We start from the raw sequence: 27,026 nt of genomic DNA, 5'->3' as shown, positions 1-27,026 counted from the left end.
CACACACACACACGTATACAAGTTATATTTATTCTGCTACAATATATACAGTTGCTGCTACAGTAAAAACCTTAAGATGCCCTTGTTTAATCCTGTGTTAGAGAGGAAATAAATATGAATAGCAGCGTCTCTGATCCACAAGACGGGCAGGATCCACTCCCACGTGGAATTTCTCTCTCTCCTGTAAGTCAAATGTGCCTGCTAGGGAAACAGATGCAGCGCTTTCATTTTCTAGCAATCCTCTGCACAGACAGAAATACGTAAACGGATTTGATTTGCCAAGATTGCAAGCCTCACCGTGCCTACTCAGAAGTAAACCCCATCGAGTTCAACGGGACTCCTTCCCAGGTAGCTACAACGCTTGCCTAAACTCGATGGGGGGCGGGCTTCCTTGGGCTTGCAAAGAATGAGCAGCGCAAAGCAAATCCGGCGCAACGGCGCTGCATCCTCAACAAGATTTTAAAAATGAAAATAAAAGCAATACCCGGCACGCGTCTAGCCTAGTCAGTCGGAAGAGGACTATAATTCCCAGCAAGCTCCGGGTGAAGGAGGAGGAGGTTCCTGGCTCTTGCTGGGAGGCGGGATCGTCTCCTGCGCCGATTCTGCATGGGAGACGGAGGACTGCTGGCCGCGGCCATTGGAAGGTCTCCAGGCGCCGTTACCTTTGCGCTGCTTCTCTTGCCACTGCCGGCGCCCCCATGGCTACAGCGTCGCCCTTGAAAGTCAGCATCGTGGGCTCAGGAAACTGGTGAGCGCAGGTGGGGGGCGCGACCCGCCCAGAGGCCACCGGGGCACCGAGAGGAACCTGCGCTTCCTCGTCCTCAGCCCTTGTTGCTTAGGATGTGCGGGTTAGGGGCGCAGGCAGGGGCGGAGAATCAGGCGTCTCCCATCCCTCTGGCTCTGGATCGAGGCCTGTTTTTTCCTATCAAAGAATTTACTGCAAAATATTATATGCAGCGGTCATGGGCAGTCATGTTTGTTCCACTTCCTTGTTGGGCGGGAATAGTCGACACCCTTTTGCCAATCGCACAGTTTCTCTTTTTTTTCTGAATGGCAACTATCCCCCGCCCCCCAATAGTTAATCGCACGTGCGTAAGGTTTGCGTTTCGTTTTAATACCTCGGGGGCTGGGCCTGATCACCCGCTAATTTCCCCCCTCTTTCTTGTCCCCGCCCTGGTTTATGATAGTGGAAAAATGCTGGCGTCATTCTAAGGGCACCGATGACGTTTCTCTAGTTTGGGAGGGTTTTCCCGAGGCAGGTGGGCAGGACGCACGCCACCAGAGAAAAGCCCACAAAACTCCCGTGTACTCAACGTGAACTCGGGTCCATGCAACGCCAAAAGGCTGTCACCTGTAGAATAATAGGATTGTAGAGTTGGAAGGGACATCTACCCAACCGCATGCAATGCAGGAATCCTTTGCCCAACGTGGAGCTCAAACCCAGGACCCTAAGATTAAAGATCCATGCGCAAGAAAGAAATAGCTCTCCAAGGTTTGTGGCCACCCAGTGAACTTCATGTTGGAGAGGGGATTTGAACCTCCTTCTCCTGGGTTCTGGTCCAGTATGCTAACCATTGCGCCACGATGGCTCCTTTTGCATGACAGTGTCTAGTCCTTCCAGCAGTTGTGCTTAAAGCTATCAGATGAGCAGCAAGATGACCATGTTCCTGCTTTCTGTGTCCCACTTACAAACCAGAAGTGTCTGTTTCAGAATGCTACTTATTTCCCCCTGTCAGTAACAAACTTTGTCCTAAGTTCCTCTTGTCTGTCACCTGAATGTGGCTAAAACCACATAACACCGGTCTTGAAAGACCTACATTGGTTCCCAGTATCTGTTTTGGAGCACAATTCAAAGTGTTGGTGCTGACCTTTGAAGCCCTAAACAGCCTCGGCCCAGTATACCTGAAGGAGCGTCTCCACCCCCATTATTCAATCCTGACACTGAGGTCCGGCTCTGAGGGCCTTCTGGCGGTTCCCTCACTGCAAGAAGTGATGTTACAGGGACCTAGGCAGAGGGCCTTCTCGGTAGTGGCACCCGCCCTGTGGAACACCCTTCCATCAGATGTCAAGGAAATAAACAACTATCTGACTTTGAGAAGACATCTGAAGGCAGCCCTGTTTAGGGAAATTTTTAATGACTGATGTTTTAATGTATTTTTAATATTTTGTTGGAAGCTGCCCAGAGTAGCTGTGAAAACCCAGCCAGGTATTATTATTATTATTATTATTATTATTATTATTATTATTATTAAGGGTTAGGGTTATTAATAATAATAACAACACTCTGAACCTGGTTTTCCTGGATTCTAGTCAACTGTTGAACCACAGTGACTGTCATGCCTTTTGCACGATGCCTGTTGCATATACCGTGTTTCTCCCAAAATAAGACGGGCCTAAAAAATAAGACATGGCACGATTTTTAAACGGCAAAAAAATATAAGACATCCCCCCAAAATAAGACATGTTGGGGTACCGGTACCCTACCGTGCTGGAGCAGGTCTGGATGGCGCTTCCGTAAGGAACAGGAAAAGGGAGATGGCTTTCCTGTCAGGAAGCGGATGCGCAACGTGCGCCACATGGAGCGCAGACGGACCGGGAGCCGGGAGAAGCTGCAGCATGCGCCGCGCAGAGCCTCGACCCAGCAGGACTCTGCGCGATCCGCAGCTCGCGCCGCGCCAAGCCCTGACCCAGTGGGAGCCGGCAAAGGCAGCAGCGCGTGCGCCCTGCCGAGCCCTGAACTGCCGAGCCCTGCCGACTGAACTGAGCGGCAGCCGGCAAAAGCAGTAGCGCGCGCGCCCTGCCAAGCCCCGACAGAGCGGGAGCCGGCAAAGCCAGCGGCGCGCGCGTCCTGCCAACCCCTGAGCCGGCAAAAGCAGTAGCGCGCGCGCCCTGCCAAGCCCCGACAGAGCGGGAGCCAGCAAAGCCGGCGGCGCGCGCGCCCTGCGGACCCCTGAACTGCCGAGCCCTGCCGACTGAACTGAGCGGGAGCCGGCAAAAGCAGTAGCGCGCGCGCGCGCGCCCTGCCAAGCCCTGACAGAGCGGGAGCCGGCAAAGCCAGTGGCGCGCGCGCCCTGCCGACCCCTGAACTGCGGACCCCTGAACTGCCGAGCCCTGCCGACTGAACTGAGCGGGAGCCGGCAAAAGCAGTAGCGCGCGCGCCCTGCCAAGCCCCGACAGAGCGGGAGCCGGCAAAGCCAGCGGCGCGCTGTGCCGAGCCCCGACAGAGCTTAATAAAAAAAATAAAAATAAAAAATAAGACATCCCCTGAAAATAAGCCGTGGTGTGTTTTTTTGCAAGAAAAATAAATATAAGACGTGTCTTATTTTAGGAGAAACACGGTAGATATTTCCACTTCCCATGCTGCATTAAGAAGAATACATTTTCTTCTAGAAAGTATTACCTGTAGAACTCCCTTTGCTCACCTTTGTCTTCATCCTTTCACGGAATATACATGGAGGGAGAGGGAGAATCACACTAGCTGGTTCCACTCCCCCCCCCCACCTCCGCAGAACGGACAAAGGGGAGACTGCACATGGATAAATGCTCAATTTATGTACACATGCATGGAGTCTGTATTCAGGACTGGGAGACATAGCCCTGTTCTCCCTGTTATCTGAACAAGTGGAAGGAGAAGGGGAACATGCTAGCCAGCCCCAACATGTCCACTATAATAATAATAATAATAATAATAATAATAATAATAATAATAATATATTACTTATACCCCGCCCATCTGGCTGGGTTTCCCCAGCCACTCTGGGCGGCTTCCAACAGAAAAATACAATACAATAATGGATTACACATTAAAAGCCTCCCTAAACAGGGCTGCCTTTAGATGTCTTCTAAAAGTCTGGTAGTTGTTTTTCTCTTTGACATTTGATGGGAGGGCGTTCCACAGGGCGGGCGCCACTACCAAGAAGGCCCTCTGCCTAGTTCCCTGCAACTTGGCTTCTCGCAACGAGGGAACCGCCAGAAGGCCCTCGGTGCTGGACCTCAGTGTCCGGGCAAAACGATGGGGGTGGAGACGCTCCTTCAGGTATACTGGACCGAGGCCATTTAGGGCTTTAAAGGTCAGCACCAACACTTTGAACTGTGCTCGGAAACGTACTGGGAGCCAATGTAGATCTTTCAAGACCGGTGTTATGTGGTCTCGGCGGCCGCTCCCAGTCACCACTCTAGCTGCCGCATTCTGGATTAATTGTAGTTTCCGGGTCACCTTCAAAGGTAGCCCCACATAGAGCGCATTGCAGTAGTCCAAGCGGGAGATAACTAGAGCATGCACCACTCTGGCGAGACAGTCTGCAGGCAGGTAGGGTCTCAGCCTGCATACCAGATGGAGCTGATAGACAGCTGCCCTGGACACAGAATTGACCTGCGCCTCCATGGACAGCTGTGAGTCCAGAATGATTCCCAGGCTGCGCAGCTGGTCCTTCAGGGGCACAGTTACCCCATTCAGGACCAGGGAGTCCTCTACACCTGCCCGCCTCCTGTCCCCCACAAACAGTACTTCTGTCTTGTCAGGATTCAACCTCAATCTGTTAGCCGCCATCCATCCTCCAACCGCCTCCAGGCACTCACACAGCTACTGATCTGCCAGCCTCTCCCTCTGTGCATTCAGCTAAAGTTTGCCCTCTGGGCATTCACCCGCAGGTGCGTCCTTGGTGAGGGTGAGGCTCCTGCGGCTGACTGCAACAAGTAGACAAGCCTTTTAGTGTCATCTGCCCAGCCTTGTGGAATACTCTGCCAATAGAAATTCAGCAGGCGCCTCCTGTGTCAGCTTTTAAATGCCTGCTGCGCTTATGCAGGCATTTCACCTTTCTATTAGCTGATTTTTGATTTTAACGTTTTTGTATGCCAGGGGGGGGTACAATATTATTATTATTATTATTATTATTATCAAGCTTAGTGTATGGCTTTATGTATAACTGATATTTTTATGAACAGCAGTATTTTTATACATAAAAATAAAATAGGCAAGTTGTCAACTGCATAAAGCTGCATGTGTATACAACTGAAATTGACTTCACACATGTGACTAAGGTTTACAGCAACACTCTCTTATCGCCTTTGGCTAAGCACTTACTTATTTATTTGCAAATTGCTTCCTGTGAAGCACCTCAAAGCAATTCTACAATACAATAAAACCTAGAAAAATTGCATATATAAAAACAAGTTCAAATCCAATAGAGATATTACTGGGATAGCATTTTTCTCCCTTCGAACGGGACCGCTTTTTGCGGGGAGGGGAGCAGTTCAGATTGCTATTTAAGGAGACTGGATGATGTTTTGGTCTGTCTATAGAGGAGGAGGATAGGGCTGGACGATATCTGGTTTTCAACGTTGTGATATATCACCAGCTAAACATTGTGATATACTGATATCACAATGTCTGAAGAAAAGATGGAGCTATGTAGAGGCATTGGTTGGCTTCACAGTTTTTCCTGCATTGTTATTTTTGCATAGCAACCACACACACATCATGATTCATGATATATTGCCAGGTCAAAAATTATGAAACCGATATCACAATATGGACTTCAAACTCATTTGGATGATATACTCATATATCTATCGCCCAGCCCTAGAGGAGGAATTATATTTCTAGACTGCCCATAAACCGAGTCTTCTAGGTAGCTTACAGAAATCAAGAAAACACAAAATGCAACACAATCCCATTATGAACCTTCTCATCATTGGTTCTACTGGTCATCTTTGGCAAGAGTTATCTTCCTTTGGTTTCATTGCGTTTCTCGCTTCTGGTAATATATGGACACCCATGGCTTGTGACATTTCTGAAACGTGTCTTTGGTAAACCTTTGTTATCAGCACATCTGAATGCTTCATCACAAGATGGGTTTGGGTCAATAGTTCATTTCTATATATAGTGGTACCTCGACTTGCAAAGACGATCCGTTCCACGGCCGTCTTCGTAAGTCGAAGTCTTCGGATGTCGAAACGCCGCTTTTGCGCATGCGCCGCTTTGTGCAGGTGTTGAACGCGCGCACAGCGAAAAGACTTCCTGGGTTGTCGACTTCGGAAGTTGAAACCTTTGGAAGTCGAATCGTTCGGATGTCGAGGTATGATTGTATATCACCAGGGTCAGTTGTACAATTCAATAACATTCCCATGAGGGTGCTTAGTACTACTTTATTTTTTTTATAAAAAAAGCTGGGGTGTTTATGTCCAGGCGGAATAGTGGGATATTTTTAACTTTCTTTTTGTCTTGCACCCACTGAGATATCTTCTGCAGTGTCAGCTGACAGAGCCTGTTCAAATTGCTGAATGTTGGCAGGAGATTAGTGCTGACTTTACTGCCTGAAGGACATAAGTTTTACATGAGCCCCATTTCAAACTTGCAGAGATAAAACTTTATTTCGTGGTCACTTGTAGGAGCTGTCAGAAGCATTTTGCAGAGAGTTGCAAAACTACACAGCACACACTATTCAGCACTGGGAATGAGGAAATGGGAGAAAGTGGTCTGCTATTTTGCAATTTTGTGTTCCTATGCTGGTTACCTGCTTTCATCAGTTGCCATCGTGATACTGCAGTACAGTGGTACCTCGGTTTACGAACAGTCCTCTTTACAAACTCCACAAAACTGGAAGTAGTGTTCCGGTTTGTGAACTTTACCTCGGTTTACAAACGGAAGTCGAGCGGTAGAAGGGGACCCAACGGCGGGAGGCCTCATTAGGGAAAGCGTGCCTCGGTTTAAGAACGGTTTCAGTTTAAGAATGGACTTCTGGAACGGATTAAGTTCATAAACCGAGGTAGCACTGTAAATATATTCAGTAACACGACTGCTTTTTAACATGGATGCCTTAGCTGTTTGTTTTGTTTCCTTCGTCGTAAAGCTCTACATGAATACGTTATTACATTTTTTACAGGTAGCATATTGGTCAAAGCTTAGCAATGTTGACCTATTTTATATATTGGCCCGTTGGAGCAAAATTTATCATACAGCTTTTATGAGGGCAAACTCATGTTCACAATGCACGATGCAATATTTTAAAGTTACACGGGGCTTCTCCTCTGTTGGATGTCCCCAAGGAATTTAAAGAGGGAAAGTGTACTTTTGAGTGAGACTGAGGTCTTAAGCCCTGTTTAATCGTTTGTTTCAATCTTAAATTTGCAAAATTATTTGAGGTAGAGCAAATATATGTTGGGACAGACAAGCAAAAAGAAGTTCCCAATTGTGTAAATACAAAAAAAAAATCAAGATGGTTACAAATTCAGCTCCCTGGCATGCAACAGGTTTATGTACGGTATTTCCAAAGAGATCAACCATTTGGGGGTGGGGTGGGGCTTGGAAGCTCTCTCAGCACACCCTGAACATTAATTCTTCCAGTTAAGGATTTGACAAGTACATGCACATAACCCTCATTTTAAGAACTGCTGGTATTTGTCTTGCCTTGCATCATTCAGTTTAATCTAAATATATTAAGCTACGAATATTAATAGCTGTTTCGGTAATTGTTTTACACAGTGCGTTCAAGCTAAGTCATTGACATGCCAACATGGTCAGTCCAGAGTCACTAAGTGAGCTTCATGAATTGAGATATTTGAACCTAGTGGTAGTTTGAAAGTCTATGATCACTGCAAAACACTGGAAAAATACCTCCTGATAAGAAAGAATTGATTCCCTAGCAATGGATTTTGTCAGTTACCTACCGCACCCAAGAGAGTGCCTAATTAAAGACTAGCGGCTTCGATAGTCTAGCATTTAGCTCAGTATTAAGCGTCAATGTTTCATCTGTTTCCACAGGGGTCCCCCCCCCTTTTAAGGCAGCTGATGCTAAGAAGAAGAAAGAGCTGTATCCTCAGTGCATTGTGTTAGTGATCTATAAAAGCCTTCATTATATCAGACCTCTTCTATTTCTAAATTTATTGTAGCCCATGTGACACTTCCTAGGCAGAAGTCATGAAAGAGAGTTGTGTGTGAAAGAGACGGTTGCACATGTAAGACGGAAGAAGTCTCTTAACAGATGCATTTTTTAAATTTATCCGTTGCCTCGTGGCTCAGTGGGGCCTTGCGTCAAGGAAAGCACATGCAGTTTAAATACCAGTCCTTATTATCCTTAACATATAAAAGACATGTGACAAGTACAGAATGACTGGAGGCAAGTTGAGAACATAAAACTGCTCTGCTCTGCTTTATGATATAAAGCTTCAGGCATGAGTGTTAGTGACTTTGAGGCACTTGTCATTGTTCAAAGGGCATAAATTTAAACTGGGGCAGAGTTTTATGCCTCTCAAATTACCTTGCTTATTAGTTAAAGAAGTTTAACCTCCTCACCCAAAGGTGCCAAACTAGTGCTTAATGCAAAATGCCTTGCTGTGCAATTTGCCCATGTAATTGGACTGCTGTAGGCACAGAGTTTTGTCTACACTAACCAGGGGTTGGCAAGGTTTACCTCGCTTGGGCCGGTTCACTCCAGCGCAGATCCCTCCATGGGCTGGATCGCGTGTGGGAGCGCATGTGCCCATGATTTCTGGTGTCTGCTAACTCGATTTCCGGCATCTGCGTAGATGAGATTTCTGATTCCGCGGAAGCGAGCCCCCGTGCTGCGCTGTGCCGGTTTAGTGCAGCGTGTGGGGACTCACCGAGCAAGCGGCTCGATTCGGGGGCGGCTCGTGGGCCGGTTAAACGACCCCTGTGGGCTGCTTGTGGCCTATGGGCCTTAGGTTGCCGACACCTGCACTAACCCCAACCATGCAAGAATCTTCTTAGTGTGGACCTTGTGTGTGTCAAATGTTCTGCTAGTAAATATCAAGGAAATAAGGAGTTGACTTTCCAATGTAAGTTTGAAGAAGGGTAAATGTGATTTTTATTGATACGATGGTTTAGGCAGGCGTACAAACAGCATGTGACATGAGAGGAAGCAGCTTAACTAAATGGCCACCATTGCATTTCTTTCTCACTAGGTATCCCTCAATCTGATAATTCAAAAAAAGGAATTCAACTTCCTGTCAATGTCAGCTGTCAGTTATCGACAGCTGCACAAATTATTATAGCTTGGAAGAGGAAGGAGCAAGCAGAATATAAAATGGAATAATTGCATAAAGCAGAGCCGGCTCTAGGTAGAGCCCCGGTGGCGCGGTGCGCCAGGGCGCCGCGCGGCAAAGCCGTGCGGAAACCATGCTGCGCCCTGCTAGGGCGTGGGCGCCAGAGCGATCTCTGCCCCTCAGCGCCAGGGCGCCCGACCTGCTCGAGACTGCCCTGGTATAAAGAGGTGTGGGATATGGTTATTAATGATAAATTAATATGTGTCATTAAGGTAAGGCAGGGGATATGCAGGGGAAATGATTTTGAGGAGATATGGAGGGTGTTTGTAGAATTTGTACTATTAAAACAGAAAGGGGTCAAACCATCACAAGAGGTGTTGAAATTTTGGGAGGTTGGATAGATACAATGGAATGGTCTCGGTGTTGGGGTGCACAATTTTATTCTTATTTTATAATGATTATTAAAAACATTTTTTAAAGGAATCTGACTTCCTGATTGATGCTAAAAATGAACTTCCTTCCTCTGTCTTAATGTGGCATATGTAATAAGGTGTCATCTTCTCTCTATTTATTACAGGGGTTCTGCTGTGGCTAAAATAATAGGCAACAATGTAAAAACGCTGCAAAAGTTCGCTTCTACAGTGAAAATGTGGGTTTTTGAGGAAAACGTTGATGGACGGAAATTAACCGATATCATAAATAATGATCACGAGAATGTAAAATATCTCCCTGGACACAAGCTTCCAGACAATGTGGTAAGACATATATATTAGTTATCTATGTTTATTTTAAGCATTTTACTATTCTGAAAGTATTGTTTTATAAGTTTTACTATTCCCCTCACGCTGCTGCATTTCCCAGAGTTCTCTGGGAAGAGGGATTGACTGCTCAACCACTGGGAATTGTAGTTCTGTGAGGGGAATATGGGGTCTCCTAACAAATCGCAGCACCCTTAGCAAACTACAGTTCCCAGGATTCTTTGGGGGAAGCTATGCCTGTTGAAGTGTAATAAGAGAGCTTCAAATGCAGATGTGCATATGTAAAGTTAGCGTGGGTCCAACCCCACTGCGCCCAACTAACAAACTTCTTCAGAAGCTGGTTTTTGTGTGAGGAGTGGAACGGCGCATAGTAAAAATAATAGGCTTAAAGTAAAAGAACAAAAGCTCTTATTCACATTTACGTTTTGTTAAATTCCAAAAGAATAGCTGTCAGTCATTTGCAAAAATTGGAACCCACTGTGCTCTCTCAGTGAACAGGAGTTCTGCCATTTGTGGAAGGGGCCTGGGTCTGGCAGGGCTTCCATGAACAGAAGTGAGCAGAGATGGTTTCTTTGCTGTGTTGCGTCGCAAAACTTCTTCTTTTTCCTGGAAGTTGCACCAACAATCTGGAGCTCATTTTCATTGAGGCATGAGGGGGCTAACTAAGGGAGGAGGGGACAGAATTTGTTTCCATTCTGTGAGTGGAATTCTGCTCACAAACCTCTGATTCCAACCCACAGAGAATAGTAACCGTTTACTATCCGCAATAAGCAAGTCTTCCTACTTGCAATTTGCTGTTATTATCAGTTGGCTCGCCAGGTATTAGCTTCTTGGCAATATAAAATATTTGCTGTGCAAATAAGTTTTCCGCAATACCAGCTGGATGCATTTGCCAATTGTCGAAGCCAGCCAACAGAAATGTCACTTTTGGAATAGAACCAATCTGTGCTTGGTTTAAAAGCTTTAAATTTTACGGCCATTATAATAATAAAAAAGAGCACTTCTACAAACAAAATAAAATTGGCGCATTGAGAGAAATGTCTTCTTTCTCCTCTCTTTCTCATCTCTCCCCTTCTTCCTCCCTTGAATAAATTTCCATAGGTTGCTGTCCCAAATCTGAAGGATGCCGTACAAGACGCAGACTTGCTGGTTTTTGTCATTCCCCACCAGTTCATTCATAAAATTTGTGATGAGATCACGGGGCGCGTAGCCAAGAAAGCTGTCGGTATAACTCTCATTAAGGTACAACAGATACAAGCCTTACTTTGGTGTGAAGGAATCCTTTGGAGTAGTTCAATGGGCTGTTGAGCAAAAACAATTCTGAAGAGCCAAAGAGATGTAAAATGCCTCGACTTACGGCAATATAGATCCAGCTCATTTGGATCAGTAGTTTTGAGTTCTGAAAGGCACTGTGCATCATGTAATTATGTGAAGATGATAACATGGCGAGTCAGTGATGCTGTGGCATAATGCCACACACCCCTGTGGCAAACATGCTGTGACTAGAGCTCATCATTGTAGCGCTGTGGCACCCTCCCTCTTGAATTTTCTTCCATTAGAAGTGAAGCAAGCTCTACATTGTTCTGTTTTTGATGTTGGTGGAAACATTCCCCCACTCCCAAGCATTCTCAGACTACAGTACTCCTATTTTATTTCTGAATTTGTTCATTGTTGATTTTTATGTTTTAACACTGCTCCTTGATTTGTGTTGTTGTGTTTTTCATTTCCGCACATCCCTTGGGTCTTCTCTGCAAAGCAGTTTATGAATTCTGATTTTTTTAAAAAACAAAAACAAAAAAACCACAGCTTTTAAATGGTCATTGCAGTTCTACGGATTCAACCTAATCTATGGACTCAGCTACACATCTGCAAATGAAATGTTTTAAATGTGTTGTAAAGTGCAATATGGGGTGGGACGCCATGTCTCCCGCTGAAAAATGTGGGATCAGCAGCGGCGCGGCATCGGAAGTTGAAGCAACTTCCGGGGCTGCTCTTCCCATGTGTGGGCACCGGAAATTGGGCAGAGCGGCACCGGAAGTCGCAGGTAGGAAATCCGGGGGATTAAAATCCGGGAGTTTCCCACGAAAAAACGGGATACTTGGCAGCTAAGGCGGGTGGTTAGACCACTGAGCCTCTTGGACTCGCCGATCAGAAGGTCGGCGGTTCGAATCCCCACGACGGGATGAGCTCCCGTTGCTCGGTCCCAGCTCCTGCCAACCTAGCAGTTCGAAAGCACGCCCCAAAAGTGCAAGTAGATAAATAGGTACCGCTCCGGCAGGAAGGTAAATGGCGTTTCCATGCACTGTTCTGGTTTTGGTGTTCTGTTGGGCCAGAAGCGGCTTAGTCATGCTGGCCACATGACCCAGAAAAACTGTCTGCGGACAAACACTCGGCCAGTAAAGCGAGATGAGCACCGCAACCCCAGAGTCATCTGCGACTGGACTTAACTGTCAGGGGTCCTTTACCTTTACCTAAGTGCAGTATACAAATGTGACACTAGATGGCGAAAGTGAGCTATGCAAAAATTTGATGTATTTTTCAAACGGTTTTAAAATCAAGCCTTTTCACAGCGTTTTTTATGTGTGTGTAGATTCCACCCAAATGGCATGTAGACAAAATTTCACCCTTTGGTGAGGATAATTATCAGTCTTCTGTCTGATGTTGATAACTGACTATGTTGCTGTTTAGTCGTTTAGTCGTGTCCGACTCTTCGTGACCCCATGGCCCAGAGCATGCCAGGCACTCCTGTCTTCCACTGCCTCCCACAATTTGGTCAGACTCATGTTGCTAGCTTTGAGAACACTGTCCAACCATCTCGTCCTCTGTCGCCCCCTTCTCCTAGTGCCCTCAATCTTTCCCAACATCAGGGTCTTTTCCAGGGAGTCTTCTCTTCTCATGAGGTGGCCAAAGTCTTGAAGCCTCAGCTTCAGGATCTGTCCTTCCTGTGAGCACCTAGGGCTGATTTCCTTGAGAATGGATAGCTTTGATCTTCTTGCAGTCCATGGGACTCTCAACTGACTTTAGTGGTTACCTTTTAATGTTTACTGCAGGGAATAGACGAAGGTCCAGAGGGTCTCAAACTCATATCTGACATCATCCGAGAGAAAATGGGAATAGACATCAGCGTGCTGATGGGAGCAAATATTGCCAATGAAGTAGCAGCAGAGAAGTTCTGCGAAACCACGATAGGTATTTTTTTTTAAGGATGCTTTAAATAGGGTCATCTCCCTGCTGTCATCTGGTACCAATCCTCTAAGGACTTTAGATTTTATTATGACCTTATTTTATCCCATCCTTCATCCAAGACGCTAACGTTAGAATCTGATTCCTCTGTGGATTACCCTTAGGAATGGTAGAGATCCGGGGAATAACAGTGACGTCTTGCGCAGGGGTGAATGACATGCTTGAAGAAGGGGCATGCTTATAATCTATATTTATATATTCCTGGCTGAGTTTTTGAAAATTGTTTTCATGAGGGACCTATGTATATAAGATAGTATTTTGGGTGGAAGGCACAGTCTACTGAAAAACACAGTCATGCTTCATTAATATATTCATGATTGTACCTGGAATTTTATTAAAACAGAGCAGGGATGGGCCAAATTATATAAAGCCCTACTAGATTACGGTAGGCAACTTGTGGCCCTTAGATTTCTCCATCAGGCTTGTTTTCAGAATCCCGTAAGGCAATCCCGTAAGGATCCAGGTCCTCTCGCTTTAAGAGCCCATATCCCAGGATGTGCAGAGAAGGCTGAGAGTTTTTGATAGTTAAACTGGCTCTTGGATGGGGACGGAGCATGTTGAGAGGACTTGGGTTCAAGTCATGAGGTGTACTGGATGGGCCTTGAGCCCAGGTTGCTGTCTCTAGGCCTGTCATCCCTCGCAGGGTTGTAAGCCCACTTGGATTCTATGGAAGAAAGGTGAGAAAGAAGTACTGTATTGGCCGAAATATAAACCGCACCTGCAAATAAGACACACCTTTAAAATTCGGGGGAGGGGAGACAATAACCGAATATAAGCCTCTCCCTTAAAATCGGGTTACAGGCTGAAAATCGCTGCGGTTGGTAGAATTGTAACTCTGAGCCAATTTAAGCCTTTGATCTTGCAAGCCCACAAAAGTTACTACACAGTCGCTAAAATAACAAATCACTATTCAACTGCTACAATTCCGCAGCCACTCGCACCCGTATATGGCAGATGAACAGTCTCAAGCTCACAAATCGGCAATAAAACTTTTTTTGTTCCGTTTTACCATATGTCTGTTTCAGCAGCAATATCGTAAAATATAATTTTTGTAAGGTCGCGAATTTAAGCTGCACTTTAACTTTTTATGGTCTGAATTTGGAGGGGAAAGTGTGGCTTATATTTGGGCCAATGCAGTATATGCCTGATCAAGGGTTTTAAAGGATATAAAAGTAGACATAAAGACTTGCCTAGTACCTTGTTTTGAACAGTTCTGTCCTGTTTCTAAATGCCAGCATGCTAGCTAAAATAAAGCTGACCGTTCTCCTTCTGCTCTTCACCTCCACACCCCAAAAAAACAGGCTGCAAAATTTTGGAGAACGGCTTCCTCTTCAAAGAACTTCTCCAGACTCCAAACTTCCGAATAACTGTGGTGGACGATGCCGATACTGTTGAGCTTTGTGGTGCTCTTAAGGTAATCTTTGTTTTGGGGCAGGGGTGACATTAAAAGCTAAACAAAATCACATGCACTAAAACTAGAGAGCAGGGAGCTATGGGAAGTTGGGTACTAGGCCAACACCTGATGCTTGCTTCCTCTTGATGCTAGAGCTCGGTTAGAGCGTGATGACAAAACTCCACTCAACTTGCCTTCTCTCAGACGGCTTCCTCATATTTTGTGTCCGAGGGGAAGTACTGTGATGCCATACTCAAGATCTTCCTTTCTTCCTATGCAGTAAGAAACCCCAAACAAACCACAAGAGTAGGGATAGGGAAGCCTGCAGCCTTCCCGAAGTTGTTGGACTTCAACTCACATCAACTCCACCCAGCTGGGCCAGTGGAAAGGGATTATGGGACTTGTAGTCCTAACAACTGTTTCCTTTGTGCCAAAGCAGAAGAATTTTGGTCAGGGCAGTCTCGAGCAGGTTGCGCGCCCTGGCGCTGAGGGGCGGAGATCGCTCCGGCGCCAAGCACCAAAAAAAAAAGTTCTGCAGGTGGGATTCATGTGCCAATCATGATAATTTTTAGCTAACGGCATTCCTTAAAAGCACATCTAAATGCAGTGCCAGGCCTCCCCAGCCACTCTGGGTGGCTTCCAACAGGATTTTAAAAAACACAATAAAAGATCAAACATTTAAAACTTCCCTAAACAAGGTTGCCTGCAGATGTCTTCTAAAAGTCAGGTAGTTGTTTATTTCCTTGACATCTGATGGGAGGGCGTGCCACAGGGTGGGTGCCACTACCGAGAAGGCCCCCCGCCTGGTTCCCTGTAACCTCACTTCTTGCAGTGAGGGAACCGCCAGAAGGCCCTCGGCGCTGGACCTCAGTGTCTGGGCTTAATGATGGGGGTGGAGACACTCCTTCAAGTATACTGGGTTGAGGCCGTTTAATGCTTTAAACGTCAGCACCAACACTTTGAATTGTGCTCGGAAACGTACTGGGAGCCGATGTAGGTCTTTCAGTGATTTAAACCCTTCCTTCCACAATATGCAAAAGCAAGTAGGGAATGGCAGATCGTTAGAGGGAGAGAAGGAGGGTGAAGGTCCAAGTGTACTTTATTATTTCATTCCTTCGCGGTGAGTTCCTGTTCCCCCCCTCTCTGCACACTCTTTGACAGCGAAAACGGATCACTTCTCCTTTGTAGCCAATGAGATTATTTGGCCTCAGCCAATGCAAGGGGTCGCAGTACAGGAGACCCCTGGGACATTTCCAACTGCCATGTGAAAGGACTTGGTCCTGCTGAAAGGATATACAGAGAAGAATTGGTGTCTTTGTGTCCCAGTTCCCCTTTACTGCCAAAAAATACCTGCTGGAGAGACAATTAGGATGAACAATCCCAGTTTTGCCACCCCTTTTGAGTCCCCTCACGTGGTGCAGATTTGCGGCTGTTCCATACTAACGTGAAATGCTGCCAGATTCTTTTAGGGTAATTGGGTAACAGCAGTAATTATGTGATGTAAATATATATCTGCGCTTCATCTGCTGTTGAGGAGCTTTGTTTCTGGCTGTTCCATGCCCTGGAAATGAGGGAATCCATTATTCACAACAGCTCTCAGCTAAGCTTGGCAAGGCGCACGTTGGCCATCCATTCTGAATTTATTTCATTTCTGGCAAAGTTCTCTGCGGTTCGTTGAATCTGAGCTCAACCTTGTGATCCATTGCCTGCCTCCCTGAGCTATGTGCAGTCTGAACGGGAAAGCCAGTCTCAGACAGCTATAGATATATCCACGGTATTTACATCATGAGCATATGATGCTACTTTGTGAAGAATCGGACCATTGGTCTTGCAGTAGAACTCCAAGATCTCAGGCAAAGGGTTTCTACCTAAAATACTTGATTGAACTGGAGATATCAGATTGAACCTGGGCCTTTTTGCATGCATAGCTGTCATTGTCATCTCAGTGTCTGCTGAGATAGTTCAGTCGGTAGAGCATAAGGCTCTTAATCTCAGGGTCATGGGTTCGATTCCCATGCTGGATTCTTGCATTGCAGGGGATTGGACCAGATGGCCAGCATTTCTAGCATGAAGATTTATTTTCCTGGTCCAGAACTGCAAACTCATTGAGTTCTCTTGGGCAAGTCAGTGTTGCTTGGCTTAAGAGTAGGTGTAGTAGGGATAAATAAGAATTGCACATCTTTTTTGCATTTAAGGTAAAGGTAAAGGGCCCCCTGACCATCAGGTCCAGTCGTGTCCGACTCTGGGGTTGCGGCGCTCATCTCGCTCTATAGGCCGAGGGAGCCGACATTTTTCCGTAGACAGCTTCCAGGTCATGTGGCCAGCATGACAAAGCTGTTTCTGGCAAACCAGAGCAGCGCACGGAAACGCCATTTACCTTCCCGCCGGAGCGGTCCCTATTTACCTACTTGCACTTTGATGTGCTTTCAAACTGCTAGGTGGGCAGGAGCTGGGACCGAGCAACGGGAGCTCACCCCGTTGCAGGGATTCGAACCGCTGACCTTCTGATCAGCAAGCCCTAGACTCTGTGGTTTAACCCACAGTGCCACCTGGGTCCCTTTTTGCATTTAAGATTGCTTTAAAATTTACCTACTGCTTTCTTGGAGCTAAGGATGACACACATGGTTCTTCAGGCACATTCACTCACAACAGCCCTGTGAGGTAGATTAGACTGAGGTCACCCAGTGAGCTCTGTCACTAAGCAAGAGCCCTTCCACCTTCCTTGCCGCTTCAGAGTCTATTTCTCAAACAGTTTTCCCCCCCTCCCTTTTTTCCTCCTCCTCCTCAATCCTCCATTAGAACATTGTGGCTGTGGGAGCTGGCTTCTGCGATGGCCTCCGCTGCGGCGACAACACCAAAGCAGCTGTCATTAGGCTTGGGCTGATGGAAATGATTGCCTTCGCGAAGTTCTTCTGCAAGGGGCAGGTGTCCACTGCCACTTTCCTGGAGAGCTGTGGCGTGGCAGACCTGATCACCACGTGCTACGGGGGCCGCAATCGGAGAGTGGCCGAAGCATTTGTTAAAACAGGAAAGGTACAGTCCCTGGGACTCGCTCTTCTTCTCACTCGCTTGCTTTCCTGTGACTGACTCTTGAATCTCGTCCGTTGTTTGGAATGATCTTGCGACAGGTGGACACGTAGAGTAAAAGAATTGTCTGCGATGCGGGAAAAGTACAACGCGGGTCTCGTGGTGACTTGCTGGGGTCTTGGGGTGACAATAATGGCAACCACAGCCTTGTACAGTGGAGCCTCGCTTAACGAATGCCCTGCTTAACGAAATTTCTGCTTAACTAAAGGATTTTTCGAGCGGAGGTTGCCTCACTAGACGAATTCGTTTTATGAAAAATTCGTCTAGTGAATCACGGTTTCCCATAGGAATGCATTGAAATTCAATTAATGCGTTCCTATGGGCAAAAAAAATTCAAAAAAAAATTCAATGCATTCCTATGGGATTCGCTAGATGAATTTTTCGTTATAAGAAAAGACCCGTGGAGTGAATTAAATTCGTCTAGCGAGGCACCACTTTATCTCATTCTCTTAAGTAGTGTTCCATTGCAGGATGTATCAGATCGGACCTGACTCCATTACCCAGTGTGATGGGCTCCTTAGATAATTTATTTTAGAAGGGAACAGGAGGGCCAATATTACTTATTTAAAATTGGGGTGGGGGGGACAGAGTCAGGGTTTGAGGCATGGGAATTTTCTGAAGGTGTCCTCTACGATTCCCTCTCCCCTCCCTTCAGTAAATCTAGCACTGTACTATCAGAGTTTCCCAAACTTGGGTCTCCGGTTGTTTTGAGGCTACAATTCCCATCATCCCTGACCAATGGGTCTTGCTAGCTAGGAGTGATGGGAGTTGTAATCCCAAAACAGCTGGAGACCCAAGGTTGGGAAACACTCAGAGTTAGATTGTGGTTCTGATAACGCCAAGGTTGCAGGTTTGATCCCCGGATGGGATAGCTGCCTATTCCTCCATTGCAGGGGTTGGACTAGATGATCCTGAGAGTCCCTTCCAACTCTACAGTACTATGATTCTGTATCCTGTGGATTGTTGAATTTGGAGCACATCTCCACTCTTCTGATTTGGGTCATGGGCTGCTCTGTTCAGGTTCAGTCTGCACTGGTTCTCCTCTTGGTCCAGAGAGTTGTTAAGTTTTCCCTCTAAATCCAGAATGGGGAATATCCAGCCCTCCAGATCTTTCTGGATTACGGCAGCCACCACCCATAGTTGAAGACAAAGTGGTGTGATCTAAGAAGGCAATTTCTGTGTTTTGTGGGTTAGCCTGGGTACATGTAAATCTGGGGTAGCCAAGGTGGTACGCCCCCCAACAACAACAACAAAGAGATATATCGGTTATCTACATCTTATGAATCATTAAAAGATACACTTTTTTATTTAAAAAATTGTTCAGTCTATTGAAGAATTGGAGCAGGAGATGCTGAATGGACAAAAGCTTCAAGGGCCGCTGACGTCTGCAGAGGTGTATCGCATTCTTCAACAGAAAGGATTAGTGGAGAAGTAAGTGAGATCGGGTTCAACCCATGGTTTAAAATGTTTTCCTTCTCAAATATGCTGGCACTAGCTGCTGGTAACTTTATTGTTGGTTGTTTCCTCCCACCCCAAATTATTCTTTAACATAATCTCCAGAGCAAATTATACCCCAGTACCCTGATGAAGATGCAGTTTGGCCACCCGCCCAAGGCATGGGCTTGGACATTGGATGAGCAGGGTGGGGGGGGAAATAGTCTGGATGGATCCGCTGGGGGGTTATGTGCCTGTGTGTGTGTGCTGTGTCTGTGTCTGAAAGTGTGGGTGAGCACATTCACGACTAGCATGTGGCCCTCAGGTAGTTGGCTAAGCACGAATGCGGCCCTCAGGCAAAAAGAAAAAGGGTTAGCCACCTCTATTACAAACGAACAGCTGGTACCTCTCACTAAATTGTATCCACTGTTTATATCCGGCATAGGCAAACTCGGCCCTCCAGATGTTTTGGGACTACAACTCCCGTCATCCCTAGCTAACAGGACCAGTGAGTGGTCAGGGATGATGGGAGTTGTAGTCCCGAAACATCTGGAGGGCCGAGTTTGCCTGTGCCTGGTTTATATGCAAATAAAAGAAACATTTCTACAGAACCCACTGGCGTTAATGTATTGACGAAAGATTCATCGCAAAGGTAAAGTTAAAATATAAGTTGTCTCTTCATGTCTGTCTCGGTGGAAAAGATGAGCACTGGTTTCATTGTATTCAAGTACTCGTGCATTTAATAGATGGCTGCTCCCAAAGATGGAATCGTCTTTTGAATAATCATGAGAAATTCCCAGGGACTTTTACCAAAAGACCTTAGAAATCGAGTGGTCCCCCTCCCCCCGCTTCAATCACTTTTTCATTGTTCTTTTTCTTCAGTCTAGTCTGCCAAATAATTGGTGCGTTTGACTGGTGGTTCCTTTTAGGAGTGCCGCTTCTATCCATCAGCTTTAAAAGCAATTCTCTTGAATTGTCATCTTTTTCTATATTACAGGTTGCTGTTGTAGTTTTACCAAGGAACAAGATGCATGTAGTAGCTTATTGGAGGAACTTTGAAGCTCCCACTGAATTTGGTTTTCCGCTCTTGTTCTCCCCCTGGCCCCCCCCAAAAAAAGTTGAAAAATGTTTGGTCCTCCCACTTATGCCAACTCAGATCTCAGTATTCTTTTTTTTTCATCTGCTCCCACCTTTTAACACCCAGCAGGAAGCAAGGAAGAAAAATGCGTCAGACATGTCCCAAAGTCTGTTTTGGAGGCTTAATTCTGCCCACCGCTTGGTTTAATCCAGCCCCTGTGGCAGTTTATTTCCTGGGGTAAAATCCTAAAAAAAAGCTCGACAATTTCAATCCTAAAAAAAAAGATTTGTTTTGTTCCTAGAAGGAATTAAGGAGATCCATGAGCAGAACTCTGCTTGTGGAACAGGGCACATTTGGCTACCATAAAGAGAAGGTGTGTTAGCCAGTTCCCCCTGCATCAGAAAATCTGCTCTGGAGGGTGGAGGGATGATATTAGAGGTGGCTACAGGTGTACAGTAGAATTGAGGAAGATTGACTTCTCAGCTCTGTTTACAAAAGCCTCCGCCAAACTGAAGTTCCTTTCTCAAATGGAAGGACTACGTCAGTTTGCAGAAGGATTCTGCTAGATCCAACCCAGCAACACGGTACTCTTACCTTGCTTACTGAGTCCAAGGCAGCATTTTTATTGCCACAAACGAAAATGTTACCCGGTTCCCAGGAATGGCAGCACGTTCTTAATAGCAGCCTAAGCCTTGTTGCAAAGATTTCACACTTTTCCTTTGAAGGGGGAGGAGGGATTATTTAACATCCACCCATGCTTATTGTGTCATAGGGTTTGCACAAAATAACTTCTGGGGATCTACCTGATCTCAGACAAACCCACCACGGGGAAGATGCGCCCCCTGCTTGCTAGGGGAAAGGACAAATTACAGAGAAAAGAAGTGTGCTTAAAGGGGGTGGGACAATAGCAGCTCTTCAGGACCCTGGAGATTCCTGTCAACTCGGACTTCACTCATTGTCTGAAAACACTGACAGGTGGAAGCAGCCAGGTTGGCTCAATTCACCGAAATAGCTTAGGATACATGCATATTTTGCTTCCTGACTTTCTAGAAGGGTTAGAAAATAGGGTGGGGTGAGGGAAGAAAGCTCAGCCCTGAGTTGGCGACCCTGGCATCTACAACTAACTTTTCTGGGGAGATGAATTTTTTTGTTAGATGGGCAGTTGTCTAAAATGTCCCATAAAGAACTCTTGCATTAATTCATATACATTCCTCAAGCTCTGTTTCAGTAACAAACCTCTTCCCTAGATAGATAGAATAGATACAGTAGATAAATAGATAGATGGATGATAGATAGATATATTTTGGTATCAAATTTTGTTCTGCCATCAATGCATCATGAATGCTAGGCATTCTTAGCTTTTCTCCTCTCCATCTAGTAAGATGTTTGCCTTCCTCTTGTGTCTGTTTTTTTTAGGTTTCCACTATTTGCTGCTGTCTACCAAATCTGCTACGAAGGGAAACCCGTCCAGGATATGATTTCCTGTCTCCAGAGTCACCCCCAGCATGTATAACGCATGCCTTGCCATTGTCACAGTTCCTGCCTTTTCATAGTAATATGTGGGTTCAAATGGATATAATGAAGTTTTGCAAAGCGCTCATTCCATTAAGCAATCATAGCAAAATGAATGTCAATTTGTAGGTAATTTTCAGTTTGATGTAATAGTGCAACGCCAAGAATGTCAGCAGTCTTTTTTTACTGGCTAACATTTTGGGTAGATTTCAGAATAACGCCAAGCATGGCTTTCACACTCCATGTATGTGTCTTAGCAGTATGGAAAATGCTTGATGTTTTTGTAGCCTTCATTCTGATGCTTTCTTTTTATAAAGGGACCCAACTGGAGCACTCCAGTGATTACTGGGAGAGACACAGGGACAGATCCTTTTTCTTTTTTATGGGCATCGGAGATGGCCTGAAATGCATTCTGCATTGAGGCTCTTTGCTATTTTTTTAAAAAGAGCTTCTGTAGTGTATGCCCAGCTTTTAATCGGGGTTACATGCCTTTCCTTGAGAATGTTTCTTTTCTTTAACAAATGTTTTGATGATAATCAATTTGATAGCATTTATTAGGCGAGGGAGGAGCACTTTGACCTTTTAACTTACTTACATTTTAAAAGAGATTTTAAGAAATTGGTGGGGTGGGGGGAATCAAATGTCTTTAAATAGTTGCAATATCTTTCATCTTTTAAAAAAGGGGAAGTAATGTAGACAGGGCCTGTGTACCAAGCAAGGGGCTTTATAGATATGGCTTTGGTGCTTAGCATCATCCCACGTTTATTACCAAAACAAAACTGTGGTTTTGGAACATGAGAATGCAAAACTGGCTTGCAAAGCTATTCAAAGGCATTCCCAAAAGATACTCAAGACACAATATTGCTTCTGATCTGCTGGCATGCTCTGATGTGTTGGAAATGGCCAGTACGCGGAGAGGAAAAACCTCTTGCGGTTTCATTGTCTTAGTTGTTTGTCCACTCCTCAAGTTACATTAGAAACAGCAAATTCTCCTGTATCCCACAGAAAGGTTCCTACACAGGGAACTTGGTGCTGTTATGCTGTTATCTGACAGCAACTTGTGTGGTTGTGATTCACAGGCCCTGCTTCCCCAGCACTTAGTATGTTGTGCTTAGTGTAGGTCAGACTAGGTGGATAACTTGTGGCCCTCCAGATGTTGCATTTTCCATCAGCCCTAGCCAGCATGGCTGAAGGTAAGGGATGATGGGAGTTGTAGTCCATAACATCTAGAGGTGCACAGGCTCCCCATCCCTGGTGTAGGTAATATACCAGGGGTTGCTCAGAATACCATACACCGAGGAATGTGATGGCAATTCTCATTAGCACATGACTGTATAATCAGCGAATTCTGTTCAGTTATGACTGTGGTTTATTTCAGTGCCTGTTATGACTCCTCTGCCCAGCTGTTGAAATCTATTAACCCACTGACTTTTAAAATGAGAAATGTTTCTGGGCATTCTTCCTCGTCAAAACTGCCTTGACCTCCCTGGCGTCTTAAAGGCATTACAGTGCAATCCTATATCAGAAGTGCCATTGAGTGCAACTGAGTGCAATGGGACTTGCTCCCAAGTTAGAGTGTATAGGACCGTGGTCTTAAAGACTGAAATAATTACTTTATCGTGATTTAGAGCTGTTGAAGAATCTGATATATCCCTCAATTCCCTTGTTAGAATTGGACATTAAATAGTTCGCCTATTTATGTTGGAAGAAAAGATACCAAAAACTTGGGGGGGGGATGTTGTCAGGTGTATTAATATGATTTCATAACCTGGAGATGAATGCAAGTATGACAAGTACTAGAAGACAATCCTGTGCTGATTATGGAACTTTCAGAGTGGAAATTATTATACATTTATACCCCACTTTTCCTAAAAGGGATTGAAAGTGGTGTGTGTGGTCCTCAAGTTTAACAACCCTGTGAAATAGGTTAGGCTGAGATGCGATTTGCCTAAGGTCACCCAGTGAAGCTTCATGGTAGGATTTGAACTTGGGTCTCCCCAGTTGTAGACCAGCATGCTCTCGCCACTCCAGCACACTGGCTTTTAAGCTACCTTTACATACCCTCATAAGAGGAGTTAATGCTAAATATTTTACTTCTGATGCATGAGCCACCATTGCTACTAGAGGGACGCGAAATTTTGTGTCCTGGGCTTTTTAGACTCCTCTACGCATGACGCGGGTGGTGCTGTGGTCTAAACCACAGAGCCTTTGGCTTGCCAATCAGAAGGTCGGTGGTTCGAATCCCCACGACGGGGTGAGCTCCCGTTGCTCGGTCCCTGCTCCTGCCCACCTAGCAGTTCAAAAGCACGTCAAAGTGCAAGTAGATAAATAGGTACCACTCCGGCAGGAAGGTAAACAGCGTTTCCGTGCACTGCTCTGGTTTGCCAGAAGCGACTGTCATGCTGGCCACATGACCCGGAAGCTGTCTGCAGACAAACGCCCAGAGTCATCCGCGACTGGACCTAATGGTCAGGGGTACCTTTACCTTTACCTTTACATACCCTCCTAGCCCTCAAAGGGATTGGGTGTGGTAATAATGGTCTTTCTTGTTGGAAGTTCAACTCCTATATGATTCAGAAGACCCGGAATAGTCCTGTCTTAAAGACTACGGAAGTGCCCTGAGTAGTTTTATTGTGCAGCCTTTTGAGGTTATACGTGTTATGACAAAATGGATGCCTGGGAATGAATGCCTCGCGTACATTTATTTACACAGCTGAGATAGTGCTTAAAACCTGAGAATGGAGATTCTTTCACATGCCCCTCCCGCCATGCAGGGGAAAGGATGGAAGCAGAGCATGGTGTTCTTTGTGTGTGCTAATTGGATTTGCATGTATTTGCTACATAGGGAGCGTCTTTATACTGTGTTAGACCATTGATCCATCCAGTGATGTAGTGGGGGGGGGAGGCCACAGGGGCGCAAAATTGTAGGGGCGCAAAATTTCAACATGCGGTGCTGCCTCACTGCAGCTGTGCACTTCCGTCACTGGGCTCCGTTGAAAACGCCTTATCCATGAGAATGAGGTAATGACCTCTCCAGACAATGGAACGACCCCTCTTTTCTAATCTCTGTGGCTACAATCTCCTGGGTGATGCAGATGCCGTTAGGCAATTGAATGCACATGTGTACTCCGTCCGTTTCCCTCCCACCCAGCCTGTCCGCGTGGCCCTGAACACTGGCAACCCATGCTACACCACTGGATTAATCTACAGGTGAAACTCGGAAAATCAGAATATTGTCGAAAACTGCGTTTATTTCACTAATGCAACTTATTATTTTTAATTTTTCTTTTAATTTTTACAAATGCTTTCTTTTGGAAATTCCGCAGTAATAAAACAAATAGTTACAATAATACAAAAATAAAATCGCTATTAATTTCATTAATTACATTCCATTTATAATTGACCCACCTAACGACAAATAATTACAATTACAACAAATAAAGGCTTGACATATCTTGCTTTGCACGTCTTGCATCGATCTCATATATTAGTTTCACCTTTAAATTTGCGTTACTGAAATAAACGCACTTTTCGACGATATTCTAATTTTCCGAGTTTCACCCATATGGTCAGAATTGCCTACACCAGGGGATAGGGAACTTTTATTGCTCAGTAGGCCAGACCTTTATCTCTCCCTCCTTCTGCAGGAGAACTCTGACAGGTGGCCGTGGTTTGGGGGAAATCATGTCACAGGCCAACTTGGGCTCCCTGGTGAGCCATGATTGACCTGTGGGTTGGAGTTCCTCACTCCTGGTCTACACTAACTGGCAGACGTTGCCCAGGATTTCTGGTAAGAGAGAGTCTTTCCCAGCCCTACCCTTTAGATTCTAGGGATTGAACCTCTGACCTTCTGCAAGCAAACCAAATTCCCTACTGCTGAGCTACAGCCCCTTCCCCATAGTCACATAAGTGAATTGCACACCTCCCCCCCCCATGTAATAAAAGCACATGTGAAACAGCCTTTGCTATAGTAATTTTTTTTTAAAAAAATCATTTTGTAAAGATGTTTCGTTAACTCTCTACACTGCGGGTGTACAGCTGCTAATTTTATGAGATGCATTTTGCCTCCATTTTCTTGATTCCGCTATTCTGTTAACTAGGAAAGATGGTAAGGACTTGAGTAGCTCAAATTTAATGTGGTACTGTGAGATTTGTTTAGAATCTCAGGAGAGCATGTTTGAAAGAATGGGTGATCCAGCTGTTGGTGGGCTATATTGGGCAGAAAGCACACACTCCCCTGATGGCATAATCCCTATTGAGTCTTATGGGAAATTATGACATTTCTTTTTAAATTTTAATTATCTAGCTTAATAATGGATCTGCCTTTATTATTATTATTAACATACAATGTGCATGTCCATTTATGTTTTGTGTAGTACATAAAGGGCTATGTAAACCGAATGTAGCAAATTACATGTACTGTTGAATCACTTAAAAAGCTATTAACTCTGTTTAATGAAATGAATATTTGTTTTGTTTCTGTTAAGCCAGTTGGTTTTGAAATGCAATGGAAGCAACATTGAATGATTTCTCCAAGCTCCACTCATTATTATTGTCATTGTTTTTTCAGTAAAACGTAATAATCTATTGCTTTGTGTTGTGTTTATTCCTGTAGGCATTTATTTGCCCAGCTAAATACTCCTGTGTTACAAAGACTCTGTCCTTTCATTGCTGTTTTCTGCTACACTTTAACATGACTTAGAGGTGGAGGACAGAAGGTTGGCTGGAAAGGACTCGTTTCTTTCCCGTGGATTTCCTAAATTAAGCTGCAGTCCTTACACCTCTTACTCTGGAGTAAACCCCATTGAATCCAATAGGACTTAATTCCCAGGTAGACATAGTTCGGATTGCCCACAGGTGGCACAATGGGGCAGTGCATCTGGCTGTTAACCAAAAGGTTGGCGTTTCGAGCCCACCGAGGGACAGCTGTGAGCAGGATTCCTGCATTGCAGGGGGTTGGTCTAGGTGACCCTTGGGGACCCTTCCAACTCCACAATTCTATAATTCCATAATTCTAAAAGTTACACAACGAACACGCAAAATAATAGGCGGCTGCCTTGGTCGACTGAAGGGGAAGCGCAAAATCCAAAGTACAGCATGCCTTTATTAAGGTCAGCCAAAATGTCACAAAATAAGCAGCAATTATTTGAGTTCTTCAGAAGTCTCCTTTATGCGGCATATTAAGCAAAACAGCGGGGTGGGGGTGGGGGAGACAAAATTGGCATGGTGTTAAAAGTCACAGAAGCCTGCAGTTTGAAGGAACACTATGCCTGCCACGAAGTGCATTGGAATGTGTCTCTAAGGTTGGAATGCTAAGTACACTAAGCATTGTTGTGTATGAGCATCTGCCAAGATGAATGGGCCGCTGTGCAAGTGGTCAAGATCACACATTGGTAGCCAGTCAGAGCAATGGAAAGGTACACTTACGATTATCTTTATGAAACTTAAGACTTTCACCTGTGGCATACCATCCAGTTTCTATTCCTGTTTATTCAACCATTGCACAGATTATTGTACA

The 27,026-nt window shown here is 45.3% G+C and overlaps 1 protein-coding gene across 1 annotated transcript; it reads left to right on the top strand.

Moving 5' to 3' along the window:
• The first annotated feature begins 547 nt into the window (after window positions 1-547).
• GPD1L (glycerol-3-phosphate dehydrogenase 1 like) lies at window positions 548-26,095 on the top strand. The gene is made up of 8 exons (XM_035129661.3): window positions 548-748; window positions 9,581-9,758; window positions 10,863-11,003; window positions 12,812-12,950; window positions 14,306-14,418; window positions 17,197-17,430; window positions 18,809-18,915; window positions 21,413-26,095. Exons 1-8 carry the CDS (start codon window positions 699-701, stop codon window positions 21,507-21,509), a joined length of 1,059 nt encoding a protein of 352 aa, XP_034985552.1. The 5' UTR covers window positions 548-698; the 3' UTR covers window positions 21,510-26,095.
• The last annotated feature ends 931 nt before the right edge of the window (window positions 26,096-27,026 follow it).

This window comes from Zootoca vivipara, chromosome 11 (genome assembly GCF_965207765.1).
Source record: "Zootoca vivipara chromosome 11, rZooViv2.hap1.1, whole genome shotgun sequence".
In the NCBI taxonomy this organism is placed as follows: domain Eukaryota; kingdom Metazoa; phylum Chordata; class Lepidosauria; order Squamata; family Lacertidae; genus Zootoca; species Zootoca vivipara.
Note: the sequence above shows the minus strand (reverse complement) of the source record. Positions and strands in the feature narration are given on the sequence as shown.